The sequence below is a fragment of the Balaenoptera physalus genome (assembly GCF_965194825.1).
Source record: "Balaenoptera physalus genome assembly, chromosome: 3".
NCBI lineage: Eukaryota > Metazoa > Chordata > Mammalia > Artiodactyla > Balaenopteridae > Balaenoptera > Balaenoptera physalus.
Window position 1 is genome coordinate 11,981,278 of NC_138890.1, and position 27,545 is coordinate 12,008,822.

At 52.5% G+C, this 27,545-nt stretch overlaps 1 protein-coding gene across 2 annotated transcripts in view; it reads right to left on the reverse strand.

The window, feature by feature from the left end:
• Positions 1–22,399, reverse strand: part of CPAMD8 (C3 and PZP like alpha-2-macroglobulin domain containing 8) — a 98,465-nt gene extending 76,066 nt beyond the window's left edge. For both annotated transcript variants that reach the window (XM_082453351.1, XM_082453350.1), the window contains exons 1-11: positions 22,185–22,399; positions 18,519–18,670; positions 16,773–16,795; positions 11,537–11,702; positions 11,408–11,460; positions 7,830–7,847; positions 7,349–7,403; positions 6,151–6,264; positions 4,962–5,046; positions 3,171–3,279; positions 208–435 (exon numbers count right to left, since the gene is read on the reverse strand). In XM_082453351.1, the coding sequence (XP_082309477.1) occupies positions 208–435; positions 3,171–3,279; positions 4,962–5,046; positions 6,151–6,264; positions 7,349–7,403; positions 7,830–7,847; positions 11,408–11,460; positions 11,537–11,702; positions 16,773–16,795; positions 18,519–18,670; positions 22,185–22,276 (1,095 nt within the window). In that variant the 5' untranslated portion in view covers positions 22,277–22,399. The remainder of the gene's footprint in view (positions 1–207; positions 436–3,170; positions 3,280–4,961; positions 5,047–6,150; positions 6,265–7,348; positions 7,404–7,829; positions 7,848–11,407; positions 11,461–11,536; positions 11,703–16,772; positions 16,796–18,518; positions 18,671–22,184) is intronic.
• Between the last annotated feature and the right edge of the window lie 5,146 nt (positions 22,400–27,545).

Consider the following 27,545-nt stretch of genomic DNA (forward strand, 5'->3'; position numbering starts at 1 on the left):
CTCAGCAAAGCAGTCCCTTGATCCCAAGAGGGCAAAAGTTCTGCTGGCACAATCAAACGACGTGGCTTTCAGCCAAGTCACGGCTCTGGGGCCCGCGGCATGCACTGCAGTGGTTACACAGTGGTCCTTGGGCAGGAGCTGGGCTGGGAGGCAGCGCAGAGCCTGTGACCTTGACAGCCCCTGCTGGGCACCACGCCCAGGGCTTACCTTCCCCACATAGGACAGACCCGGCTTAAACTGCTTCCTGGTGTCCTTGGAGTACCGGACATCCACCAGCTGTCTCTGGACGGGGGTGGAGTCATCAAAAGCCACCTGTTGGCTCCCGTCCGTGCTGGTCACCATGGCCCAGATGCTGACGGTGCCCCGGAAATGCTCAGGGACATCGGCCAGGATCATGTCCTTCACGCAGATGTTGAAGTCCTGGGAGCCGTGGATCTGGAGGCGGGAAACCCACAGGTCATGCTCGCCGGGAGCTGGAGTGGTTTTGAGAGACGACTCGCAAGCACAGAGCTCAAGTAGGTGACTCTGGGGACTTCCCTGGCAGTCCGAAGGTTAAGACTCCACGCTCCCAATCTGGGGGGCCCAGGTTCGATCCCTGGTCAGAGAACCAGATCTCACATGCCACAACTAAGACCCGGCGCAGCCAAATAAATAAATATTAAAAAAAAAAAAAGTAGGTGGCTCTGGCTGCTTGGAGGGCCAGGGGGCCACTCGGTGACCCACCCGACCTATGCCGTGAGTCACTGCGTGGGGACTGATTCCCTGGCTGGACATGCATTATGTCCCAGGAGGAAGGGAGTCAGCTCCTTGGGCAGAAGGTGAGACAACCCCTCGGGCCAGACTGCAGGCAGGGACTTGAACCTGGTCAGCCACACTCTGGAGCACTGGCTCGCCTCCCACGCCTGGGGTACAGAACCCCCTCAATCAACCCCTATCTCAGGACCTGGGGGCGGAGGCTGGCAAATAATCCACATCCACAAACAGCTGTGGAGTGAATTACTCAGTAAAGGAGAAAATTAAGACAAGGGCCACCAGGGGCAGCCCCCAGGGACAACGGCTAGGATACCAAGGGCACCAACACCAGGCACGAAAGAGGTGAGGGGCCAGGGTGTCCACTCTACAGAAGAGAAGCCTGGGGCTTCCCTGGTGGCGCAGGGGTTGAGAGTCTGTCTGCCGATGCAGGGGACACGGGTTCGAGCCCTGGTCTGGGAAGATCCCACATGCCACGGAGCAACTAGGCCCGTGAGCCACAACTACTGAGCCTGCGCGTCTGGAGCCTGTGCTCCGCAACAAGAGAGGCCGCGACAGTGAGAGGCCCGTGCACCGCGATAAAGAGTGGCCCCCGCTCGCCACAACTGGAGAAAGCCCTCGTACAGAAGCGAAGACCCAACACAGCCAAAAATAAATAAATAAATAAATAAATTTATTTAAAAAAAAAGAAGAGAAGCCTCAGGGACAGAGAGGGGGGACACATCCCAGGCGGCAAAGGGATTAAGTAGCTTCGGGTGGAAATGGGAAGGAGGTGGCACTGACTGGGTTTAATGCCTACAGGGGCACAGAATATCCAAGATGTGTGTGTATGTTACATAGAAGCACACTCACAACTTAATGTTAAGTTGAAAAAGAAAAACAAAAACCAGGTTATAAAACTTTACATGCACGGGAATGTGAAATCATGCAGCCACTTTGGAAAGCAGTCTGGGAGTTCTTCAAACAACTAAACACAGAGACACCACTGAGAGACTGAATATACGAATGGACCAGGACCAGATAATACAGAAAAAAGAGAACTCGGACCCACACTCTGCAGGCACCAGCAAGGAAGCCAACCCATTACAGTCGGCTCTCCGTATTCGCGGTTCCGCATCTGCGGATTCAACCAACTTCGAAGAGTTTCAATCTGGGATCCTGGGATGCAGAATCCTCAGACATGGGAGGGCCAACTGTACCTATAAGTCAGACTTGTAAGAAGTCAGACCCCTATCTCAATAGCAACCAAACAATAACCCCCGTAACAACCAGCCCCAAATGGCCAGGACCAGATGAATAACTGACATTTTTTCTGATTTTGGCTCCCACTTCCATCTTAAGACCAATTGGAAAAAGCCACATATGCACCCCTCATCAATCACTTTGGATGCCTGCTTCTAGTTACCCGCCCATGACTTCTGCACACCAACAGCCTCCCATCATGGCACACTGGAAGCCTTCCCTTTCTTTCACTATAAAGCCTTCCCACTTCTCCACCTGCCTTTGAGTCTCTGCCAGACACAGGTGATGGTGGCTGACTCCCTTGCTGCAAGCTTCGAATAAATGGCCTTTGCTTGTTCTTGTTTGGATGGTCTTCATTTCATTGCACACCATACAACCCAGGGATTCCAAATCCAAGAGAAATGAAAGCATCTGGCCACACAAAAACTTGTACATGAATGTTCATAGCATCATCCATAACAGCCGAAAAGTAGAAACAACTCAAATGTCCATCAGCTAACGAACGGATAAACAAAATGTGGTCCAACCATGCAACGGAATATTACTCAGCCATAAAAAAGGATGAAGTACCTACACACAATACAATGTGGATGAACCTTGAAAACATCAGGCTGAGTGAAAGAAACCAGACACAAAAGGTCACATGGTGCATGATTCCATTTATATGAAATGTCCAGAAATCCATAGAGACAGAGTATGTAAGTAAGTGGTTGTCAGGGGCAGGAGATGCAAACAGGGCTTAACTGCAAAAGGATGTGAGAGATTGGCGGGGGTGGGGGGATGGTTAGCAGAAATATTCTAAAACTGTATGGTGGTGGTGGTTGTACAACTCTGTAATATACTAAAAACCACCGACTCGTACATTCTATACGGGGATTTGAATTTTATGATATGTGAATTATGTCTCAAGAAAACTTTTTCTTTAACTTTACACACAACATCCTAAGAGGAAACACATCAAAATACCAATAGTGGCTGTGTCTGCCTACCAGAGGACAAGTCGACTTTATTACTCCTTTTTTATATGTTCTAGCCTCTACGTTCAGCCTGCAGGAATTTTATCATCGGAATATCCCCACCATCTAAACTGTTTTGGAAAGCAAAATAAAACGGATGATCACAGAGCTGAAGCTGATGGGAAGGGACCCACCGAGTGGGTCAGGGTTCCTGCTCCTCACCTTGGTGGTCCTGAGGATGGGGCGCCCCACCTCCTGGCTGTAGTACCCCACGCCATTTACAGTCATGTTGATGGTTAAAGTCCCCGAGACAGGTTTCCCAAAGGTATACCTGGAACCAAAGGACAAAGGGTAGTAAGTTTCGCAAGCAGGAGATGCCCAGGGGACAGCGGGGGAGGGGTCAGTTTCAGGAAGGCCAGGCCCTGCAAGATGTGGTCAGTGGTACAGTGGCTAATCCAGGGATGCTTCCCATCCTACATTCCATCCTTACAGCCCTCCCTGTAGCCCTGAGTAAGGACAGATCATGTCAGGGCCCTGTGATCCTCTGCACCAAGTCTCATGTTGGACAGAAAAAGAGACCAAGGATCAGAAAGGAACTCTGGACCCAAAGCAGCAGGGTATATGAGACAACCACTGAGGCTGGCCACATATTGGAGCAAGGCAGCACAGAGGATCGAGCAACCGTGGACAACAGGAAGGCCTGGCTGGGCTTAAGTGCCCAGGGAGTTCAACTTTGAACCGGAGATCTGATCTCTCTGAGCTTTGGTTTCCTCACCGGGAGAATGAGAATAAAACCATCCTCTCAGAGATGTTGGTAAAATACTTAAATGTATGTATGTCATGCCTGATGCAGTGGAGACACTTGCTTACTGGGACACAGGGGCAAAATGGGAGTAAAATTTTAAAAATAACACCCAGAATTTTGATAGTATTTTCTAGAGTATAAAATGTGTGTATCCAGCAGCACTATTTACAATTGCCAGGACATGGAAGCAACCTAAGTGTCCATCAACAGATGAATGGATAAAGAAGATGTGGCACATATATACAATGGAATATTACTCAGCCATAAAAAGAAACGAAATTGAGTTATTTGTAGTGAGGTGGATGGACCTAGAGCCTGTCACACAGAGTGAAGTAAGTCAGAAAGAGAAAAACAAATACCCTATGCTAACACATATATATGGAATCTAAAAAAAAAAAAAAAAAAAAAAGGTTCTGATGACCCTAGTGGCAGTACAGGAATAAAGACACAGACGTAGAGAATGGACTTGAGGACATGCACGGGGAGGGGGAAGGCTAAGCCGGGACGAAGTGAGAGAGTGGCATGGACATATATGCACTACCAAATGTAAAATAGATAGCTAGTGGGAAGCAGCCGCATAGCACAGGGAGATCAGCTCGGTGCTTTGTGACCACCTAGAGGGGTGGGAAAGGGAGGGTGGGAGGGAGACACAAGAGGGAAGGGATATGGGGGTATATGTATACGCATAGCTGATTTACTTTGTTATACAGCAGAAACTAACACAACAATATAAAGCAATTATACTCCAATAAAGATGTAAAAAAAAAAAATGTATCCAGCACTTCCCTGGATTTTAAAACACACACAGCCAGGGGAGACACACGAGGGAGAAGTCTCAGCAACAACCTCCGGCAGGTGGCAGAGATGGGGCGGGGACACGGGCCATGTAGGGCTCTCCCAGGGGCCCCAGAAAGGGACAGAGCCTCTTGACTCCCTCTGGTCGACCCTCACATCGGGCTCCTGGTCATCAGGCGGGCCAGCCCACTGGCTGTGGGTGCTGCCCGCAGGGTAAGGGGCACGGCCTGGGGGAGGGGCTTCCCTGGGGAGGGGCAAGTACTAGGGGAGGAGCAAGCCCTAAGGGGAGTGGGTGTGCTCTGGAGGAGGGGCGTGTCCTAGGGGAGGAGCATTGCCTGGGAAGGGGCGGGTCCAAGGGGAGGGGCGTGCCCACAGTGGGAAGGGCTCACCGACAGTGGCCGCCTCTTTCTCACCTGGCCCGCACAGTGCCGGTCTCACAAGTGTCCAGGTCCTGGATATATCGGGGCGGGTCAATAAGGAGCTCAAACTTCGGCAACACTGAAGGGAGAGGGCAGAGAGGAGGGAGGCAGGGTGGCTTCCACCTCTGGGGTGGCCCCAGAAGGGTACTGGAGAGATGGGAGGGAGGAACACAAAGCCAACTCTGGGGTGTTCTATGCTGCTGACACCATAGGAATCCACACCACCCGCTGCTGAGCACGGGCAGCTCTCTGGGGATTTTGCCGGCCGCATCTGTTTCCTATCTTTGGGGGACCGGCACATCGTTTTTCTCAGGGGGCCATGTTATCATCAGTTTTAGGCCACCTGAACTGAGTGCAGCCAATTCCAGCCCATCCCAGGGGTGCACAAGTAGCCAGGCTTCTGGACCCGTCAGGGGCATCCTGAGGGTGCTTGCAGCTGGAAAGGGTCACTCTTTGCTGCCCCGGGCACGTCCAGCCATCTCGTCCCCCTGCACAGCCCACGGAGAGATGGCCACCGAGGAGCAGGATGGAGGAAACGTGAAGACTCTGGTCCTGAGAGCTTGTTACACGAGCCTATAACCCTTTCCCTTTGCTTACTGAGTCTGCACCAGGCTTCTGTGGCTTGCAACCCATAACCCTGACCTCTAAGGATTTTCCTTCCGAGACCTGCCTCGTGAAAGGAAGAGAAATCCTTGACCCCATAAGGGAGAATTTTAGCACAGAAGCAGAGTATGTGGCTCTGGCCCAGGTTCATTCCCCAGCTCTTATTACTTGAGCAGTTTCCTTAACAGCTCTCTCAGCCTCAGTTTCCCCATCTGTAAAATGGAGATACCTCATAGGTTCAGGACAAGGATGAAAGAACAGAAGGAAGTGACAACCTTAAAGAGCAAGGACATTCGGACACATGCTGCAACATGGATGAACCCTGAGGACATTATGCTCCGTGAAATAAGCTACTCACAAAAAGACAAATACCTTATGATTCTACTCGTATGAAGTCATACATTTTACAATTTTTTTTAAAAGACATGACAAAGGCCCAGCCTTCCATATCGTTCCTGGCCCTACTGAGCCCTCAGTGAATGAAGCTCCTGCCATCATCCCCCTTGTCATGTGTGTTGTCACTAGGGCTGTGGTTTCTCCCAGATCTGAAATCCTAGGGTCCTAAGATTCTCCGACTTACCATACTTCTGAACTTCAAAGGACTTGTTGTACACGTGGCCTTGCATTTCGACAAAAATGAACCATTCTCCCAGTACCGGCTGGTCAGACAAGGGGAAGGTCATGTTGGTGATGCCTGTGTGGAGAGAGACGCCCCCCCTCATCCTGGGGCAAGTGAGTGTGCAGAGGGCCTGGCATCTGGTGGTGAGGTCAGGGCAGGGGTGCCCCGGGGACCCTGCGCCTCCCCCTGGCTGAACAGTCCCTCGGGGAAGCCAGAAGCTACCCGAGGCTGGAGGGGATTTGTGCAGAACAAGCACCTCTGCAATCTGAAGGGGAAGCAGCGAGACACTGCACCTTGGGTTCCTGGGGGACCCCTGAGGCCAAGGCCAGGTGCAGGCAGTGAGCTGGATGAGCCAGAGAGACAGGCCATCCAGCTCACCCACTCTGCTCCCCACCCGAGTCGTTCCCTTGGTGACAGAGAATCACACAAGCCCTGTCCCTACTTGGCAGCCCTCTCTAGGCATCTCAGAATCAGGAAGAGGGAAATGGACATGGAGAGGGGTCAAGGTCAGGTCAGGAGACCTGGAGGCGTGCGTGACACTGCACAAACCACCACAGCCCACATGTCGGCTAGACACCCCATTCTCTGTGTCTGGTTCACAGAGGCATGCGGGGGCCAGGAGCCCCCGAGCAGGACTCAGGGGTCTGTCATGTCTGTGCATTTCCCAGGTCGAGGGTGCACAGCTGTCCTCAGTCTCCCCAGATCCCACCTACAGCTCCCCTCTCCCAGGACTCCACTTCCCTTAGGGCCAAAGCACAAAGGGAGATGTCAGTTACATGGCCCTTATCGTCATAGAGAAAGAAAAAAATGCCAGCTCCTCAGCCAAAGCAAAGCCTTCTGACTCCTAGCTGGAAAAGAACTGTCTCGTGTTGGGTTGGGGATGAGGACGAGGAAGATCTGCAGCAGCAGGAAGGTGGGGGGTGCCGACAAACAAGGCCCTGATATTCCAGAAAGATCTCAAGTTATAGGAGGCTCCCCAGCTGGGATCCCAGGCACAGAGAAATGTGGGAGGAGGGTCCGAACGCTGCAGGGAAGGAGCAGCAGGTGCCAAGACAGAGCACATTCTATTTTCCTGGAAGGTTTATCACATCTGCCACCCAAAGGTGCAGCCCCCAAACCACAGAAGGAATTAGGAGAGAGGATGAGAAGAGAGACTTACCGCAGCATAAGGGCTGCAAGTGTCTCCACTCCATCATCCGTGAGCCCCGGGGGTCCTGCAGGGGGACGGATGCACAGTAAACTCAAGGCAGCCTGTGTGTGCCTGGCGTGCATGCGGACCTTCCAAGCCTGCTCTCTAGGGCAGGACAAGTGAGGAGGGCAGGCCCCAAGATTAGCTATTTACATGAAGCAAACAGAAGCTTGGGGCATAGAAGGGACTTGTCTGAGGACAAGGTGGCGGAAAGGGCCGGCCTGCCTCCTCATTTAGGGAGCTGCATGCAAATCTACAAAGAGATGGACAGACACAAGCTCGGTTTATCCCAGGGTGGACCCAGGGATCGGGATGGACCGGGTCCCAGTCTATGGGGTGCCGGGGCAGGCAGGGATCAACCCAGAGGGTGGGTGTTAGGCAAAGACAGACCAGGTCTTGCAGAGAGCGGCTAACTGTCTCTGAGCCAGCTGCAGAGGGGCAGGCCACTCACCAGGACATAAGCTTCCATCTGCAACAGAGACAGACAGAGGCAGTGAGCAAACCCTCCCATAAGACCCGAGTCCTCCGTGCATGCTCAGTGTTCATCCCTCGGGACAGGCACAGGTTCTGTAATGGGTTGAATGGTGTCCCCCTCCTCCCAAAATTCACATGTTGATGTCCTCAGGCTCAGTGTCTCAGAATGTGACTGTATTTGGAGACGGGTCTTTATAGTGGTGATTAGTTAAAATAAGGTCCCTAGCATAGGTCCCAGTCCAATAGGACTGGTGTCATAAGAAGGGGAAATTTGGACACAGATGCACATAGAGGGAAGACGATATGAAGAAACAGAGAGAAGATGACCAGCTACAAGCCAAGGAGGGAGGCCTGGAACAAATCCCTCCTTCAGGGTCCCTGGAAGGAACCAATTCTGCCCCCACCTTGATCTTAGACTTCTGGCCTCCAGAACTGGGAAAGAATACATTTCTGCCCTTTAAGTCACTGAGCAAACTCATTGCCAGTGGCCACTGGCAATGAGGGTGGCCGAGCCCCATCCGGAACCTCTGTGTTCCTTGCTCCCCATCACAGCCCTGCCCTCCTCTCCAGACTCCCCCACGCCCCAACCAGGGACAGCTCCTCCAGGCAGCCCTCCCATGTTGCAGCTGGGTTGTTTTTTCAAGGGATCATGCCAGGTTCCTTGAAGGTATGGAATGCACGCTTTCATCCCTGAACCCTCAGCACCTGCCTGGAGCCTGGCTTCTAGCTCCATCAATGTCAAACTGAACAGTCAACACTGACTCCAGTGAAGGTCAACTGCTTGCACAACTGTGCCGCCTGAACCCAGCAACATGCCCTGCCTGGTCCCCATGCATAGCTGACCCTGTGCACGCAGATCCGTCCCCATCAGCTCAGGGCTGTCCAGGGGTGTCCGTGTCGAGCCCAGAGGCACCTGGAAGCTTTACACTTTGAATTCAATGATTTGAATTCATTGCCCTGTGATTTGTCCTTCTTGGACTTCCACCAACCTCCAGAGGAAGATAGGCAGCTGTACACATACATCCAGGCCCCTTCCTTCTATCATTTGTGGGAAGTCGTTTCTGGCAAAAACTGGACATTGGGCAGGAGCTGATGTCACATGACTGAGGCTAATCCCCCCTCTCCAGGGAAGGCTGTGGGCAGACGACCCCCTCCAACAACTGGGCACAGGGACCCAGCACCATCCGCTCAGAAACATACACGTTTGGGACCTTCAACACCTCCCTGGCCGTGGACCTCAGTATCCCACTCCTGAGGTCCAGCTGCGCCTAAGGAAGGACACACCAGTGGAAAAGAAGGTTTGAGCATAAAAACAGTCATGGCAGCATTTCTGACAATGACCAAAACCTGGAAACAAGCAAATGTCCACCAGGAGGGGGCAGTTGGGTATGAAGCCTTCCTTTGGCAGAAGGACCTCAGGCACTGAGGTGAGTTTGCAAGGCTGTGTCAAAAACGTGGGCAAGTGCATTCAAAGATCCAATGAAAAAAGTAGTGTGGAAACTCGGGCTGGTGAAAGTTAAGAAAAAGCTGCGTGTACCCAATGGAACTGTGCTTCTAGGCTGGGGCCCACTGGGGAACTCAGCAGGATTATTTTCCAGAATGAGCCCCCTGGGGTGGGGTCTGGGTCTGCTCTGCTCAATCATGTGCCCCAAGTGTTAGAACAGTGCCTGGCACGCAGTAAGCACTGTACACGTGACCCCTCAGGGACCCCTCAACTGATGTCACCCCAGACTGCATTCCCATCTTTGCTCTGGATATGTACAGTTTACTTAAATCTCTTCCTTTACAATCTCTTTCCTTCTGAAAGCGCCTCTTTGCAGCAGAATGCCAACTAATAAATACAGAAGAAGCAACAGAGTTGGAAAAATCACCACTTTGCAAGCATCATAGCAAGTTTAGATTCACGTAATTCTGAACTCATCTGTGGAGGCTAGAACTAGCGGGTGATCATGATGACTGGTAACAGGGTGGCCACACAGTCTCAAGTGTCCCCCACAGATTACTTACTGATTACAAAGGGGAAACAGTGACTTTTGCAGGGAGAAACCAGGCAGACTCTATCTGAACTACCGTCAGGTACCTCGGGATACGACACACTGGGGAGGACCAGCACGGCTTCTGTGGATTCTCCCCCATGACGCACAACTTGAACCTGATCGCAGAGGACAAGCCGGCAGACCAGCCCGCTGGGGAACACCATTCAAAACAACTGCCTGGAGTCTCCAAAAATGTCAATGCCGTGAAACACAGGGAAAGGCTGAGGAGCTGATTCAGAGTAAAGGATGCGAGAGACATGACGACTAAATTCGACACGTCGTCAGAGACTAGGTCCTGGACCAGCAAAGAAACATGCTATAAAGGACATTATTGGAACCATATGGATTCTGTATTAGATAATATTATTGTATCGATGTCAAAATTCCTAAATGTAATGATTGCACTTTAGTTGTATGAAAGAATGTTCTTGCTCTTAAAGGATACAGGAAGTGTTTGGGGACAAAGAGATGTGATATCTGCAAATTATTCTCAAATGATTTATCATTAAAATAATTTTAAAGCTATATATGTACATGTACATATATACATACAATACATGTATATGTACATATATGTGTATACACACACTGAGAGAGAAAGCACATAAATATCATAAAATGTTTTGTAATTGGTGAATCTAGATACGTGATTCTCAAAGTGGGTTCCCAGAGCAGCAGCAGAAACCGGGAACCTGTTAGAAATACAGATCCTTTGGGCCCATCCAGGAAGCTCCTGAATCAAAAATTCTGGGGAGGGCCCAATCACTTGTATGTGAACAAGCCCTCCAGGTGGTTCTCCTGCACACTCCAGTTTGAGAACTTCTGTTCCTGATGAGAGTTTAGCCAACTATGACCCTTGGGCTAAATCCGGCCCTCTGCCTGTTTGTGTAAATAAAGCTTTATTGGCACCCAGGCACACCCATTCATTCACGTGTTGTCTGTAGCTGAGTCCACTTAAGTTGTGACAGAATCCCTCTGACTGGCAGACCCGAACGTACTTACTACCTGGCCCTTTACAGGAAGTTTGCCCACCCCTGGGCTCCATGAAGGGCCTATGGGAAGTTCTCTGTGACTTTCTTCCAACTTTTCTGTACATTTGAAGTTATTTCCAAATAAAAATTAAGAGAAAATCAATGCCTTTTTTATGTGAGTGTATTTATTTTGAAGGACAAACGGTGGGTTTTAAGTGGCAATTATATTTTCTTTCTAATAAACGTTAAATAAATGCAGGGCTATTAAGATTTTAAATGATGGGCCACGGCCCCGACCCCACACAGAGGGGTACTGGCCACTGCGGGGACCACTGGTGCCCCTTGCGGAAGAAGCATGCCCACAAGCGCTCTTGTCACATAGAACTTCCCCTGGGTCCCCCAAGGGACGTGGAGCCCCGGGAAGAAACCGAGAATGGAGGTAGAAATTGGAAGAGGCAGGGGGAAAGGCCAGTTGCGGATGGTGGCCCTGGCCAGGCCGAACCCAGGTGGGTATGTTCCGGGCCCACGGTTTTAGGAGCCAATCTCACCTTCTCGCTGACGGGCCTCAGGTCTGGAGTCACAGTGAAGATGCTGACGAGCACTGGAAGAAAGGAGGTAGGCGTGTGGCAGCTCCAGGCCATGGCTGGCCCTCCCCCCGGCGCGCACCGGCCACCCACCTCGGTGCTGGGGCCTGTACACCGGCTTGTCGGTCTGGATGAACACGGAGGCTCCCCGGCTGTCCACAGTCACTGAAGTCTGGTTGTGGAAGAAGGGGCCCTCCTCTGCCCACCAACCACGGCCCCACACCTTCAGGAGGGCCTGGCCCCAGAGGCCCGTGGGCACCTGCAGGCAGAGCACAGAGCTTTGGGCAGGGGGTGTCACCCTGCAAGGTACCCAGGTATTGGGAAAACAGCATGGAGGTCTAGGGCAGGGGAGCACACCCGGGGGCAACTGTGCACCCAGGGGACACTCAGCAGTTTCTGGAGATGTTTTGGGTGTCACAGCTTCGGGGAGCAGGCGCTACTGGGCATCTGGTGGGTGAGGCCAGGGATGCTGTTCAAGACCCTGTGATGCACAGGACGGCTGTGAGCAGCGCTGCGAAGGAGAAACACTGGTCTAGCTTGACAAGACAGAGCCTTCTCCTCTCCTGACACTGCACGCTTGCAGAGATATTCTCATCCCTGTAGCTACAAGAATTATCTCCCATCTTACCCAAATGCAGTCATAGCTGGTAAGCTGGGAGGTATGGAGACCCTAGCCCCTTCATATACATATACACATATGAATACATGTATGCATATGTATGTATGTTTTCATACTTCATTTATGTATATAATGTATGTGCCTCTGTGCTTTGTCTCCCTGTAAACACTGCACACACATTATACAGTCCCATTTATATGAAATGTCCACAACAGGCAAATCCATAGAGACAGAAAGCAGATTAGTGGGTACCAGGAGCTGGAGGGAGATGGGGAATGGGGAGTGACAGCTAATGGGGATGGGGCTTCCTTCTGGGGTCATGAAAATGTTCTGGAACTAGATAGGGGTGGTGGTTGCACAACAGTGTGAATGTTCTAAATGCCACTGAACTGTCCACTTTAAAATGGTGAAAGTGGTAAAAAAAAGTTGGTTTTTTTTTGGCCACCTAGATGAATAAAACAAACAAAAAAAATACTCACTGCAGTCTTAAGGATTCACCCTGGAGTTCAAATTCTTCTAGGGCAAAATTTCCAACATTTAGGGAATGGAAACTACCCTATATAATTCCCTCTTTTTTTTTTTTTTTTTAAGTCATGAGCAGAACACCCGTGCATGTGAGTCATAACCTATAGAAACTCCTTTTGTGACTAAAGCAAACAAAAGTCACGACTCTGGATGTGACCATGTGCCATGAATGCGATGCTCGCGGCCATCCCTGGGTGCCTGGCGGGTGGACGTTACGTGGTCATCAGTTCACACTGGGAGCTACAGCACCACCTGTTCCTGAGACCATCCAAGTGCGGGGGTGTTCTTCTCCCAGTTGTTTGTCAGCATCCACCTGTGTGGTTGCTCAAGGGGTGAAAAAGTCCTCGTCACCATCACAGCAAGCAACCATGCTAAGTATCCTGGTGAATTATCTGACCGGTCCTCACACCAGTGTGCCCATTTTATGGATGAGGTCAGGGCATGCCAGGACCTTCTCCATCCTTCCAGCACCTGGCTCTGGCTGCCTCTCTTGTCTGCTCTGAACAGCAGCAGAGGGACCCTGCCTGTCTGCCTGCCTGCCCACCTGCTACCCTCAGGGTGGGGCGTCTCAGGACTCTGGGGTCCCTCCTAACTGCAGTTAACCTTGAGAACCTTTAGGACGAACCTGAGGATAATCCCCTTACTTGGACCCCCAAATCCTTACCTGCCTTTGTTTCTGGAAACCACTCAGCATCAGCCAAAGACCTCCATGCAAGGAGGAAAAAACCCCAGGCCACCCAGGGGAGCAGGCATGGACAGGTAAGAAGGAGCTGGCGGGCGAGGTGGGCGGGGGGAGCGGAATGGGCTGTGTGCCAGCGGGTGGTCATGGGTGCTGGGACCAAGAAGCTGTCCCTGAGAACAGAAAGGATCAGATGTGACCTTTGGGGACATGAAGTGACCGCCCCGGGTCTTGAAAGCTGCAGAGCTGCCGTTCCCAATCAAGTCTCAGCTCAAAGTGGCGCTCCTACCTGGTCCTGCACCTGCCAGCCCTCAGAGGTCTTGCCGGAAGGTTCTGGATTGAGCTGATCTCCATCCCCACCCCTGACCTCAGTGATCCACATTTGCTCCTTTAGCATCAGTGACAGCCACGGACTCAGGGGCCGAGATCCAAGCAAGGGAGACGGCCAGGCAAAGTTGGCGTAGCTGGCAGCTGAGTACAAAGGTGGGGGGGTTGGGGCCCAGCTAAAGAAAGAGGCTGGCTGTCCTCTGGGGAAGGCTGTGTGGAGGGGCCAGTCCTACGGCAGGCCGATCCACCGCCCTGATGAACGCCCAGCTCCCCGCCCCTCCAGACAGGGGAGGCCCCTGGGGCTCTGGGTGTGAGTCCCAGATTACCGGACTCCGTAGGCATCCACCAAACATACCCGAGAGAGAAGCCACCAGACTCACTAGACCCCGAGTTTCCGACACACTGTTGTGCAGATGGGTGATGGAACTATAAAGGCATGGCACACAATAGACACCCATGGTTGGTGGTGACAGGTATCACGATTCCTCTCCTAAATGGAAACCATCCAAAGCAGAGGGATTCAGGTAAAGGCTGATTCCACAGATTGGAAATCTCCCTCCCACTATTCACGGGAGCTCCTGGCTGGCTCCACTCCAGGCCACTGGCTGCCTCTTTTTGCCTCCTTCCTGCCCCAGGGCTTTTGCACCGGAAGGTTCCCTCTGCCTGGAATGCCCTGCCCCCAAATTCCTGCATGTCGGTTCCTCCTGGTTTCAGCTCAGAGGGGCCCTGCTGCCATATAAAATGTGAGTCTACCCCCAACTCCTCAGCATTCTCTTTCTCTGACACATTTCAAAATAAAATGTTAGAATTTGATTAACATTTAGTGTCCTAAAATAGGACACTTGCTACTCTCTGAGGTGATCATGTTTATGTAATTGGGGGTTTACTGTCTGACCCACCCCTTTGCCCAGCACCAATAAGGCTGGTGGCTGAGAGCAGGGAATGTGGCCAGCTTCCTGCTTGAAACTGAATAGATGCTTAAGACATTTGTTACACAGATGCACGGGTTAAGTCTGAAAAATAGGAATAAAACAAACATCACGAGGCTTTAGGTATGCTTTCTTGAAAGTTCCATCAAGGGCCTCTTACCGGCATCCTCGCTGCTGCACAGATGAGAAGGATGAGACACAGACTGGGCAGAGCCTGCCCGCGGCAGTCAGTGGCAACACTAGGTCCCCACAACACGGGTTTCCAAAACCTGTACCTGGAAGCACTCAGGTCCCCAGGGCAGGCACGGCTGGGGTGTGGGCGGGGTAGTGGGCAGGGGGCGTCCTACACCCACAAGATCAGCTTCTCTCTTGTCTGAGGCCCACACCATGGTTCCACAGAGAAGAGTTTCTCAACTCAGCCTCGGCACTACTGACGTTTAGGGCTGAATCATCCTCTGCAGGGATGGGGACGGGGGCGTCCCCCGTCACTGTAGGGTGTTGAACAGCATCCCTGGCCTCCACCCACTAGATGGCAGTAGCACCCTCACCCCCAGCTACCATAACCAGAAATATCTCCAGACACTGCCATTGTCCCCCGGCGTGGGGGGCGGGGGGGAGCATCCTTCCCCACCCCCCAAGTTGAGAAAGGTTCATCCAGAGCTCTTCTAAATGCTAAGGATCCCAAGACCCTTTTGAAAGTCTCCAGTCTAGGGATCCCCGGCCCTTCTCCCAAAGTTATATGTCCCTTTACTGGTTTCTTATACAAATCCACAGCATCTAGCCTGTGAAGAGTGCCTTCTTATGTGCGGTGGCCGGGCACAGAGCATAATCTTAACCCCGCTGGGGCAGCCCTGCTTTCTTTCTTTCTTTTTCTTTTTGGTAAGTAATATGCTTTATTAAAAGTACTTCTCTAAATAAAATATACGAGGCTTTCTTTTTTCCTAAGTAGTTCATCTGTCAGTGGATAGGGCAGCCCTGCATTCTGATTCACAAGAAAGCAGATCTGCTCACAGGAAGCCGGCAGGGGCAGCTCTAGCCTATTTATCCAGGGTTTTCCAAATGTTGACATCTGGGGCTGGCTCATTCTCAGTGGAGGGGCCGTCCTGTGTATTATAGGATTTGAGCAGCATCCTTGGTCTCTACCCACTAGAAGCCAGTAGCAACCTCCATCCCTGCCCCCCAAGCTGTGACAACCAGAACTGTCTCCAGACCCTGCAAACCTCACCCACGGGACAGAACTCTAGAGAGGAAATTATAACATTGACAAGAGGGCAGGAAGACCACTGCCCCACAGCAATTAGACACTAAGGATGCATCCCATCCCATGGAAGAGGAACCGCCTCGGACTTCGTTCTAATTACTGGGAGAGAGCACATTACAATTTGGAATGATTCTCTACTTAGCCCGTCCTTTCAGGGACTCCTTTGAGCATCTGGTAAGCGTTAAGGACTAGCTAACCCAGAAAAAGCCGACAATTTCAGGGCTTACGACTGCCTTGAAATCCAAGGACTCCAGTTAAAAAACCCATGTCAGAGAATGACCTACCTGTAGTTTGGTATGTAAAATAATTTTAAAATAATAATATTCAATGCCAACAAGGCTGCGGGAAATTTGGTCTCTAATGTATAGCTGGTGGTGCCATGCACGTGCACTGCTGTGTCTTCCAAGACACAACAGGACCCAGCAAGAGCCTTGGATCCTAATTTGGTAGTTCTTCTTTCAGGGTGTTCAGTCTAAGGCAGGCATCCAGAACGTTAACAGCTTTACGCACAAAGATGCTCTCAACTTTTGGATTACATTATCAAAACCCTGAAAACAAGAAAAAGATCTAACCATGTACAAGCGATGTGTGTGTGAGGGGGAGGTGTTAGTAAATTAGTATATAAAACAGATACAGTGGGATGTTATTTACAATAGGATGCAATTATAGTGACTTGGAAACATGGACGTATGTTTATGCAACGTGTGAAGAGAAAATGGCATGACAGACCACAATATACCCTTTAACTGCAACTATGAAAGAAAATGTCTTTATGTGGACAAGGATTTATGGGAAACATGAAAAAGTGAAAAGTATGAGGGATGGGATTATGGGTGAGTTTTCTCCTTTTGTAAACTGTTTTTTCCTTCATTATTCTTTTTTCTTTTTAACATCACCATTAATGATTTTTTTCACAACACATGCAACTTCTCTGGTTCCATTCTTTATTTCCAAGGTAGGGTTTCTGATTTTAAAAATTCATAGCTTACCTTGAGTTTGATCGTCCCTTTATCTAAAAAATGAAAATAAAATGAAAACAGTTAAATCAGGAGCTGTGTTTTCCTGCCTCCTTGAGCTGCAGCCTTACAAACAGGGGCTTTCTCAACCCACAGGGATTTTCTGCGGACAAACACACACCCTGGGTCATGCTGGTCTGGCCTGGGCTGGGATCGGCAGAAGTGAGAGGTTTCCTCCAAGCTGGAGAGTACTGAAGACTGGAGGGGATGGACAAAGCCAAGCTATTCAGGGAAAGGTTGGTCAACCTGCATACTTTATTCACTTCACCCCTGGCCCCTGACCAAGGTAAGCTGTGAGGGGAGCAAAGAGAAAACTCCACGGGAGAGGAACAAGGAGAAAGGTGGAGAGAAAAAAGAGGAGCCTGAGGTCCCCAGTGGACCTCACTCCAATGGACCTAACTAGTCTTCCATCAACCTCTCTCTTCTACCCAAACTGAGCCGTTTGTCGTCTGACACTTCTCCAGGCTCTTTGACCTCCAGGACTTAATTAGGCATCTACTGTTTTTGCCTCCCAGTGTCCATTTCCCCCATTCCCTGCTAGCAGAAGCCCAATTTTCTTGGAGGAGCCCACCTACCCAACTCCTAATTCTTAAGGTTTAGTGGGTTCTTCCCATCTTCCCTGGGGCTCTGTGCAGATCTACATAGGCCTTCCTCCTAGACACAGTGATTGGTTCAGAGTTGAGCACATGTCCTAAAATGGGCCAATCAGCATGGGCCATCCACCTGGTCACAGGACTTGGTTCAGAGTTGAGCACATGACCCACATGGGCCAATCAGCATAGGCCTTCCCTCTGGTCATGGGGATTGGTTCAGGATTGAGCACATGACCCAACATGAGCCAATCAGAGGGAATCCTGGGACTTTCCCCAAAGGTCCTGTAACTGCCATTCCCTCCCTGCTCTGGGGAGACACAGGCACATCCAGAAGTGGAGCTGGGAGACTGGGCCAGTGATGCCAGGGGACTTTTCCAGTTATAAGAGCCCATAAACCCTCTGTTGCTGAAGCCAACCTGATTTGGGTTTCAGGACTGGCCAGTGGAGTCGGGACTGCCTGCACTTCTCCTGCCTACCCAAGTCTCCCTCTCCCAGGGGACAGAGGCTGCCTTGTTGGCCTTGGGAGACCTGACATCATCTCTCGGTGTCTCCTGTGGCCGCACCACACCCTGCATGATGAATGAGTTACCTGCCCTGCTGGACTACAGGCCCTAAGGCAGGGGCCTGCTCTCCACACTTTGTCCAAGAGGCAAACGCTGCTGTTATCTGCAGTTTACAAAGGAGAGCCAGGGAGAGGCTGGCTGAGGGCCTGAGCTCAGCTCAGTGGCAGGCTGGCTGTGAGCCCAGCTCCGGGTCTAACACCACAGGGGTGCTAGAAGCTCAACAAAGGATCTGAAAAGGTCACAAGATTCCCTCTGGGCCCCCTTCCCACCTCTAGCCAAAACTGGCACGAAAGGGTGCCCAAGTCTATCCACATCTGCACCCACTGAACCTGAGCTGCTGAGGAACAAGGCACTCTGATTTCCCTGACTGGGCAGGTGGCTTCCCCTGCTGGGCCTTACTCTCTCCATCTGTAAAGTGAGGAGAATGCAACCTGTCCTCCTACTCCTGCCAGGGTTCTGGAGGTGGGGTGGGAAGGAAGCAAAGCAATGCCGACACTGCCTGAGCCCTAAAGACCACTTTGCAAAGCGAGGGGAAGGCCTGGTCAGGCACCCCAGGGACCTACCCAGGATGGCTCCCTGGCTCTGCGCCACCGCCTCGCCCTGGGCCACCAGCTGAGCCTGGACCATGACTTCCCTTGGGGAGTTAAAGATGGTCACACTGATGACTTCCTCCACTCCTGAGCGGAAGACGGAGGGTGCAGCGATCAAATAGCCCCTGCAGAAGAGGAGAACCGCAGTGAAGGCCAAAGGTTCTGACCCATCCCTAGCCTCACTGTCACCTGGCTAAATCAGGGTGCACCCTAGGTGGACTCCCACCTATGCCTGACCACACTCCGATGGCACTGTCACTTTATGTGTCCGTGTCCCCTACCAACCTGTGAGCTCCTTGAGGCTTGTTCACCTTTGAAGTCCCCCCCGAGTAAGTTAGAATCTGGCTTCTCTGGATCTACCCGGAACCACACCCCCTTCGATCTCTGCATTATAGCCTCTGGACTTTTTTCGCAGCTCCTTCTGCCACAGGACCTTTGCACATGCCACACCCACAAACTAAAATACTCTCCCCTGTAGACTGAGTAACTGGTAGGATCCCACTTCATCCTCAAAGCCACCCGTGAGACGTGCTAACATCTCCCATTTACAGAGTCAGAAATTAAGCCCCAGAGAAGCCAATTCATGTGCCTGAGTCAGTGAGAGATTAGGCTACAAACCCAGGCAGCCAGACTCTGGAACCCAGTGGAAAGAAGCAAGGAACTACCTGCAGCATTAATTTTAAGAATAAGACCCTGAAAACAAACTAAATGGCCTGAAACAGGAAAAGCACTGTGAACAATGGAGTCAAAACAGCTCTCTCTTTCTGAAAAGACTCAGCTTGACTGTGAAGACATTTCTGGAAGAGAGGCGTTATTATCCTGTTTTCCAGATGGGAAGGCTGACCTTGCAGAAGGAGAAGGAACGTGCACCAGATCACACAGCCAGGCAGGGGAGGGCCCTGGGGTCCCCTTATGGCACCGGACCTGGAGGCCTAGGTCCTCCCCACCTGAGCTCCTGCTTCCCCGTTATTTTGCAGCCTTAGGTAGAAAATCACAAAGGCTCATCCATAACCGCGGGACCCACTCACAGTGCAATGGCAAGTGCCAGGAGCCTGGCAGCAAAGGCAGCACGATTCCAACGGTGCAGAACTACAGGCACCAGGAGGAAATAGGAGAAAGGGAAAACACTGGGTAAACACTGAGATCAGGAGAGATGTTTTTATTTCTCAACATCCTCTCTGGGACAACCCCAGGTCCACACACAAAGAGATGAATTTAGACCCTTACCACACACCATACACGAAGAGGACCTTCGAGACATGCCATGCACTATACGACTCCAGCACTGATAAGAGTGTGCAAAGACCCTAGTTTCATGGGTGCACTGCCCAGCAGTGGCTGGACCCAGTAACAACCCTGGGGTCCGATGTTCTGTCTGACTCCAGCACCGACAAGCGCCTGCAATGACAGGGTTCCTCTGTGCAGTGTCAGGCCTTCGCCATGCACAGAGCATACATTGATCCTGGGTATGTAACTGCACCAGCCGGAGCATGCAATGACCCTGGGTTTCATGGATGTTCTGTCCAGATCCAGCACTGACCACAATGTGTACTGACCCTGCGTCCTATATGTTCTGTCCCACTCCAGCATCAAACACAGCATTCAATGACACTGGGACAGACATGTACTGCCTCAAGCATGGGAAGACCCTTGCTTCATGTGTGATGTGCACCATCCAGCTCCAGCACTGACCAGAGGGTGCAATGACCCTGGGGTCCCCTGTGCAGTGTCTGGCCTCAGCAGTGCACAGAGCACGCAATGATCCTGGGTACGTAACTGTACTGTCTGGAGCACACAATCACTCCACATACGTGATGTGTACTATCTTAACTCCAACACCGACCTGCACGGGCAATGACCCTGGGTTCCTGTGTGTCCTGTCCCACTGCAGCACGGGAATACGGCCAGCTTCAGGACAGAACCTTTCTGCCCAGCTCCCAGATGACCCCCAGGGCCTCCCACATAGCACCTGCTGCATGTGGAAGAGTACTGGGGGAAATACACAATCCACGTGTTCACTTTCCTTGGGCACTTCTAAAGCCCGTATCCAGATCTGAGTTAGGGTCTTCGCTCAAAGGCCCAGAGAACCTGATGGAACCAAATTAACTTTCCCTGCGACTCAGGAATTACAGCTGTTGGAGTGCTCGCCAGCCAATCACTGTCTACCTGATACACCCCTGCCATCTGGGCTGACACTGGCTTCCCATCCTTTGGTCCTGGAAGGTCCCATCCTGGGAAGGGTGGTATTTGGTAAAGTGTAGACAGTATGGGTCTCACAACAGTGTGCAAATCCATGGGGCTTTCTGGCATCAGGCATTCCTCACACTACAATCAGATGGATCATAGAAGTGGGTGTCCGGGGCTATTCCTAAAACGGGATCCTTCGGGCTGGTGAGCCATGGCTCTGGCTTAGAGGTCGGCTAATCTGGACCCCTGGGTTGGTCATTGTGTGTCTCCCAGCACAGGAGTTCCATTTGACTCAACAGTAGGTAAGATCCCAGGGCAACTTTAGTCAGAGGCAAATACTCCTGAGAACTATTTAAAACTCTGCAACACAGGGACTCTGAACTTGGTCCTTATAAGGCGGGGTCTCTCATGGAGGGCAGGGTCATGCTTCATGCTGGGGACTGTCCTGTGCATGGCAGGACGTGTAGCAGCATCCCTGGCCTCCACCCAGTAGATTCCAGCCGCATGGCCTCCCCCTAGATGTGACAACCAAAAATGCCTCCGGACATTGCTGAATGACCCCAGGGAGACAAAAATCGCCCCTTGGCTGAAAACTGCTATTCTGAGGGATGTCAGCTCTGAAAGCATCAGGTCAAAAGTTTGCCGGGTTCCAATTTCACAAGGTCCAGGGGAGGTAAGTCCCATGGTTCCAATTGCAGTATGGTGTCTTACTTTTCAAACTGTGATCCAAAGGGGCAGCACAAGAGGTGCCTCCGCCCACCTAGTCTCACTGTTGACCTGTTTTCTGGGAACTCCTATACAAGGGCTGCTTGAACAAGGCTCAGAAAGTCCGGTCTGCACTAAATGGCTGAGCTTGAGCAGCTGGAGGCAGGCCCCCACCCAGCCCACAACCCCGCAGGGCTCACCCAAACTTGGCAGGTCTGCGAATAGTCCCTGTGAAGCCAACTCATGGGAAATTCTCCTTAGCAGCTAGTTAATTCACCTCCTCACTGTGTCAACTCACCAGAAGCTCTGTAAGCAAACTTCAAGAAAAATGTGGAAGCAAAATAAACACTTCCTCCCCACCCCACGCCCTCCCAAGGAAAACGGAAAGGCAGGTCTCTCCTTCCATTTCTCAGCCAAGACACGCACCTCTTACCTTCAGGCCACGGACAACTGGAAATCGCCACCCAAGAAGACAGCCCTGGTCACACCAAGGGAGCGAGGTGGGATGGGGGGGGCCTCGCCGCCTTAGCTCTGAGGAGTCCCTGCACCTCCACGGGGCCACTTCTGAAGCCTCAGGCTGCCCTCTTCCCAGTCCGACTCTTGGGGGCTAGGGGGTCAAGATTCTAGGTCCCGCCCAGCCCGGAGGCTGTGTGGCCTTGGACAGGTCGCTGCGTCTCTCTGAACCAGACCCCGCGACCCCCACCCCGAGAAGGCGGCCAGCCTCCTCCGTCGCCCGGGGCTACTCACGGGGCCTGGGGCTGCGCAGCGCGCACGCCGTCCCGCGGCGACAGCAGCAGCACCAGGAGCCGGAGCAGCGGCCGGAGCAGGGCGACCCACATTTTCCGGCTCCGCGGGGCTGCCACGCCCGGGCAGGGGGCCGGGCCGGGGTCAGGCCAGGTCCGGGGTCCGAGCGCGGCCGTCCCCGCTGCGCCGCCGGGGGCCCTTTGTTCGCAGCCCCCGCGCAGTGCGCCCGGCGCCATGCGCCCAACTCCGCGCCCGGCTAGGCTGGGGCAGCGGGGGACCAGCCCCCTCCCCGGACCCGCCTTGTCCCCGGGCCCGCCCCCACCCGGACCCGCCCCGCTCACCCCCTCCCGGCCTCCCGCCCCGCCCCCTCCCCGGACCTCGTCCCGCCCCCTCCCCCCGCTCCCTTCCCGGGACTCATCCACCCCCCCCACACCGACTCTCCCCCACTCTCTCCTGGGACCCGCCCCGCCCCCTGCCCGGATGCACCCCCAGACCTGACCCATTCCCTGACCCTTCGTCGGACCCGACCCATCCCACTCTTCGCCCCCCCCAACCCGGCCCCGCAACCTGGGACCCGCCCCCTCCCTGGACTGTCCCCTTCCGAGCTCCCTGCCTGGCCGCCTCCCCACCGCCCCCACCCCGCGGACCAGCCCGGCCCCGCCCCGCCCCACGCGGGGGCCGCTCGGTTTCCGCGCCGCCTTCACCCCGCATCTCGTCGGCACCCGCCACCTGCCCCAGCCTGGACCCGGCGACCTGTGCAGTGCACGCACAGGAGGAGCTGAGCCCTTTGGGGAAACGGAGACTGGCCAAGGGATGAAACTTCCTGACCCGCAGCTTCCCCCAGGCGCCTGACTGCCGCTCCTCACTTCTTCCCTCTCCCCACCTCCTCCATCCGCAAATCCCCTAGGCCAGGCCCCTCCCTCTCTGGGCCTCACTTTCCCTTCTAGCAAACAGCAGGGGTGAGACGGCACCCCTCCCTCTCTGAGAGCAGGGTGCCCCCTCCTGCCCCTCCCAGTGTGCCCAACTCAGTGATGGCCTCACTGTTGTAGGTCCCTCTGGAAGGGGGCACCTCCTTTTTATGTCATGTCCAAGTCCTGTCCCTCCTCTAGTTACCCCCCAACTGTCCCAGGTGGTCCCTCTAGTGAGGACCCCTGCAGCGACGAGGGCCTTACTTCTAAAACTCTAGAGCTGACCACATGGCCCTCCTGCCCCAGGTCCTCCCGGCTCTCTATTTATCCAGGCCAAGTCCAAGCACTGGGCTGCCCTGAGGCTGCCCTGATGGCTCCCACCTCATCCTAGTTCCTAGGTGCCCTGTGCCACCCTGTGCCGATCCCCACTGCCAGCCTTTGCTCAAACCCTGCGCCTCTGCCCTCCTCCTTTGCCTGGCCAACTCCTGCTTCTTCCAGAAACCTCCCTTGCGCCCTCCCTGCCCTACGGGCATGGTGGGTCCTCCAGGCAGCCTCCCCCACCAGCCCTCTCGACGGGCTTTTGGCCAAGCCCTGGCCACCCAGTGAGCACCAAGCCCTGGGCAGGCAGTGGGGACTTCAGGACAGATAGGATCTGCTGTCCTAGATGGCGGAGGGGGCTGCGCAGGGGCCAGGCGGAGTTGCCAGCCTCCAGTCCCAGCCACACTGGCACCGAGCAGGGTGGTCTAGCGTAATCCCCATAATTCACGTCTGCCCAGCCCCTGCGCGCCTCCCCTTGCTCCTCCATAAACCAGGCTCCACTCTCCAGTCTCGCGAGGCCAGCCTCCTGCCCCTCTGTTTTCTCCCTCATCCACTGAGCTCTGGCTGCACAGGCCTCCAGGGTTCCGTGGATGCCGACTCACTACCACCACCACCTCCTCCAGCCGAGGTGCCAGCTGGCCCCTCTGCCTGGGATGCTCTTCCTCCTGGCATCCCAAGGCTGGCCCCCCTCTACCTTCAGGACTAGCTCTACCGTCCCTCCTTGCCTGACTACCTGTAAGATAAAGCCTCAGATTTCAGGTCCCCAAAAGCCTGAGTTCCCTGCTCTTGCCAGGTCTGCCCCCACTCAGCAGGAGAGGCTGAACCCCACCTGGCTAGCAGTTCCCCGACCAGTCCTAACCACTGGCCCGCCAGGGAATTCCCTCACTTTCTTGTTATTCAAGTAAGCCCATCACGTCCTCCCGAGGGAAGCAGGGGCACCCCCACCCTCTTGTTACTACAAAGCCTGCCTCCCACAGCCTCTGGCTGTCCACCCCGCTCCTAAGTGCAACCCTCATGTGGTCCTGCATGGCCAGCTGTGTCTTTCCCCAACCCCGCCCAGGGTTGAGAATATATGTAACTAACAGACCACTCTCTACCTCACCTGTTCAGTGTTGGGTATTGTGTGTTTGGCTATCTTGTACTATTTAGCATGAGGGATCCTTCCTTCCCTAATGGGGTGAATAAGAGGCAAATAGAACACCACCGTGCTCTCAACACCCAATTTAACTCGCTCCATGGTGCCCAGTACGGAGGCCATGATCTTATTATCCCAGTGAACCTACTTCCTGTCTGTCTCCCCTGGGGCATGAGCGCCATTTGCTACTGGATGCCGGGCCCCTGCTTTGAAGTGGACATCAGTACATGTGACATCCTCCCTGGTCCCCTGAGCTGCAGTGGGGAACTGGGGAAGAGTCCCACATTTGATACATTTCCAGCACTTGTGTGAGTCCCTGGTTAACAGAGCCATTATTAGAAATTGTTACACCAACTTTCAATTTAGTATATGATATTAAAAATAAAAACAGTAAGTATGCAAAAGTTATCAGTTCCTCATTATTTCACTACATCATACTATTCTCTGTGTTCTTGAGAGTATCCCTGACCTTTGTATCTGATGGTGAAAAGACTCTGTAATGATACACATCTCTTCCCATGTAGTGACTTCCTGCTGGCAGCTTGAAACTGGCCATGGGGGGAGTACAGTCAATTCTGCTCTAACACTAGTTTTGAAAACAAAAATTTGTTCCAACATGATGGATACATAAGGGAAGGATTTGAGCGTAATTTGATGGAATGTGGTATTGCTTATGCAGGATTTGGTCCGCAAGACACACGGAGTGAATGCAGGAAATAGCACCCCACTGACCAGAGCCACATGGGAATATACAACCCCTGCCACACACACACACACACACACACACACACACACACATACACACACACACACACCCTCAACATCTACACTCTCTGAGCTGTTAGGAGCCACCCCGCCCTCCCCTGTCTGGGATGACAACGTCCCATCTCATTTCAGCAAACCTCCTCCTGGTACCTCTCAGAGACACAAAGGCTACAGCCTTCCCACACCACATCCACACATGAACCTCAGGTCTTTTCCAAGGTCAAGTGCCGCATGTGCTGTAGTATTCATGTCATTCTTAGGGTTTAACGTGTGTATAATGGTGCTATCAGTTTTTAGTAAATGCCTATCTTTTTAAAATGTGTTACTGACACAGTTTTTTTTTTTTTAATTTATTTATTTTATTTATTTATTTTTGACTGCATTGGGTCTTCGTTGCTGCGCGCAGGCTTTCTCTGGTTGTGGCAAGCGGGGGCTACTCTTCGTTGCGGTGCGCGGGCTTCTCATTGCAGTGACTTCTCTTGTTGCGGAGCACGGGCTCTAGGTGCACAGGCTTCAGTAGTTGTGGCTCGCGGGCTCTAGAGCGCAGGCTCAGTAGTTGTGGCGCACGGGCTTAGCTGCTCCTTGGCATGTGGGATTTTCCCAGACCAGGGCTCGAACCCATGTCCCCTGCACTGGCAGGCAGATTCTTAACCACTGCGCCACCAGGGAAGCCCTTGACACAGTTTTTGAGTGTGGTGTCCTGACTCCTTTTTTCCATGAGCCCTGTGGTTGGTGTGAAGAACATAGTCATTTTCAAGAATATGTCAGGGAAGAACTGGCTGCTTTTACCCCCTCAGGAAGAGATTGCTAAATGTCTCCTAGCTCACCAGTGATGAATGGCATAGCAGTCTGGGTCTGGGTGGGAGGACGAGGAAGACAGTCCACTTGTGAGAAGCATTTTGTTCTTCCAAGGAGCCAGCCTGGTCCTGGGCCCGCTGAGCACCTGGCAGTCAGGATGTGGCAGGGGATGACAGCCCCACCGCCGGCAGGAGGTGGGAGCTGAGCACAGCATGGCCAGGACCCCAAAGCCAGAGGGGGAACAGGGCATGCCATGTGCAGGAGTGGCTGTGGTGAGTGTTGTTTGCTGCTCAGGAGGACACAGCCAGTTCATCACTTGGGGAGTGGCCAGTGATATTAATGAAGCTGACACTGCATGTGACCTCTGACCCCGCTGGAAGGACATGAATGCGTCCAAGGTGACCCAGCCAAGAGCTTTCACAGCTGCGTCATTCAAGGGTGGTGAATAGCCAGAAGCAGATTGTGTGTCCATCCATGGGACAAGGGACAAACAGATAAAGGAAGGATGTGCCATGTGTGATTGCCACAAATCAGGGGAGGTGGGGTATGGGGGTTGGGGGGAGAAGAGTAGCCAGAGAGAGGGATGCAGGAAGGCGATTTCAACAAGACCCAAGCACTTTCACCTCCTGCTGCCTGGGGAGCAGGAACCTGGAGGGGAGGGAAGGATGACTGGGGGGGATCTTCCTGCACCTGTGTGATCTCTTTCACCCTGTGTCCTTTATGCCCCCAGCATGTGAAGAGCAGCGGCTTTTCCACACAACCAGTGTGAGCCCCCTTCCCAGGGTGAACTTTGAGAAAGGCTCCTCCAAAGAAGATATACAAATGGCCCACAAGTATGTGAAAAGATGTTCAACATTACTAATCAGTAGGAAAATGTAAACCAAAACCACAATGAGCTCCTACTTCACACCTATTACAATGATAGTATTTTTTTAAAAAATAGACAATAACAAGTGTTGGTGAGGATGTGGAGAAATTGAAACCCTTGTGTATTTCTCACGGGAATGTAAAATGATGCGGCCATGCGGGAAAAAGTCTGGCAGTTCCTCAAAAAGTTAAACACAATTACCATATACTCCACCAGTTTCCACTCTGGGATATATACCCAAAGACAGAGAGATTGTAAATAAGCAATGGGGCTAAATAGCAATGTTTTCACCCGAGATAAGGCATGAATTAGGTGTAGGTTTGCCAGAGTTAGCAAAGAAAAATACAATTAAATTTGACTCAGATAAACAACAACAAAAATTTTTAGCATAAGTGTAGCCCATGCAATATTTGGGACATGCTTACACTAATAAATTTTATTTGTTCCTTATGTGGGATTCACATTTGACAGAGTGTCTTATGCTCTATGTGACATTTCTAACTGGGTGAGGACAGAGAGATAATCTTCATTATTATCTTTAAAATAATCTCAAAAAAGAAGGGAATGATTCC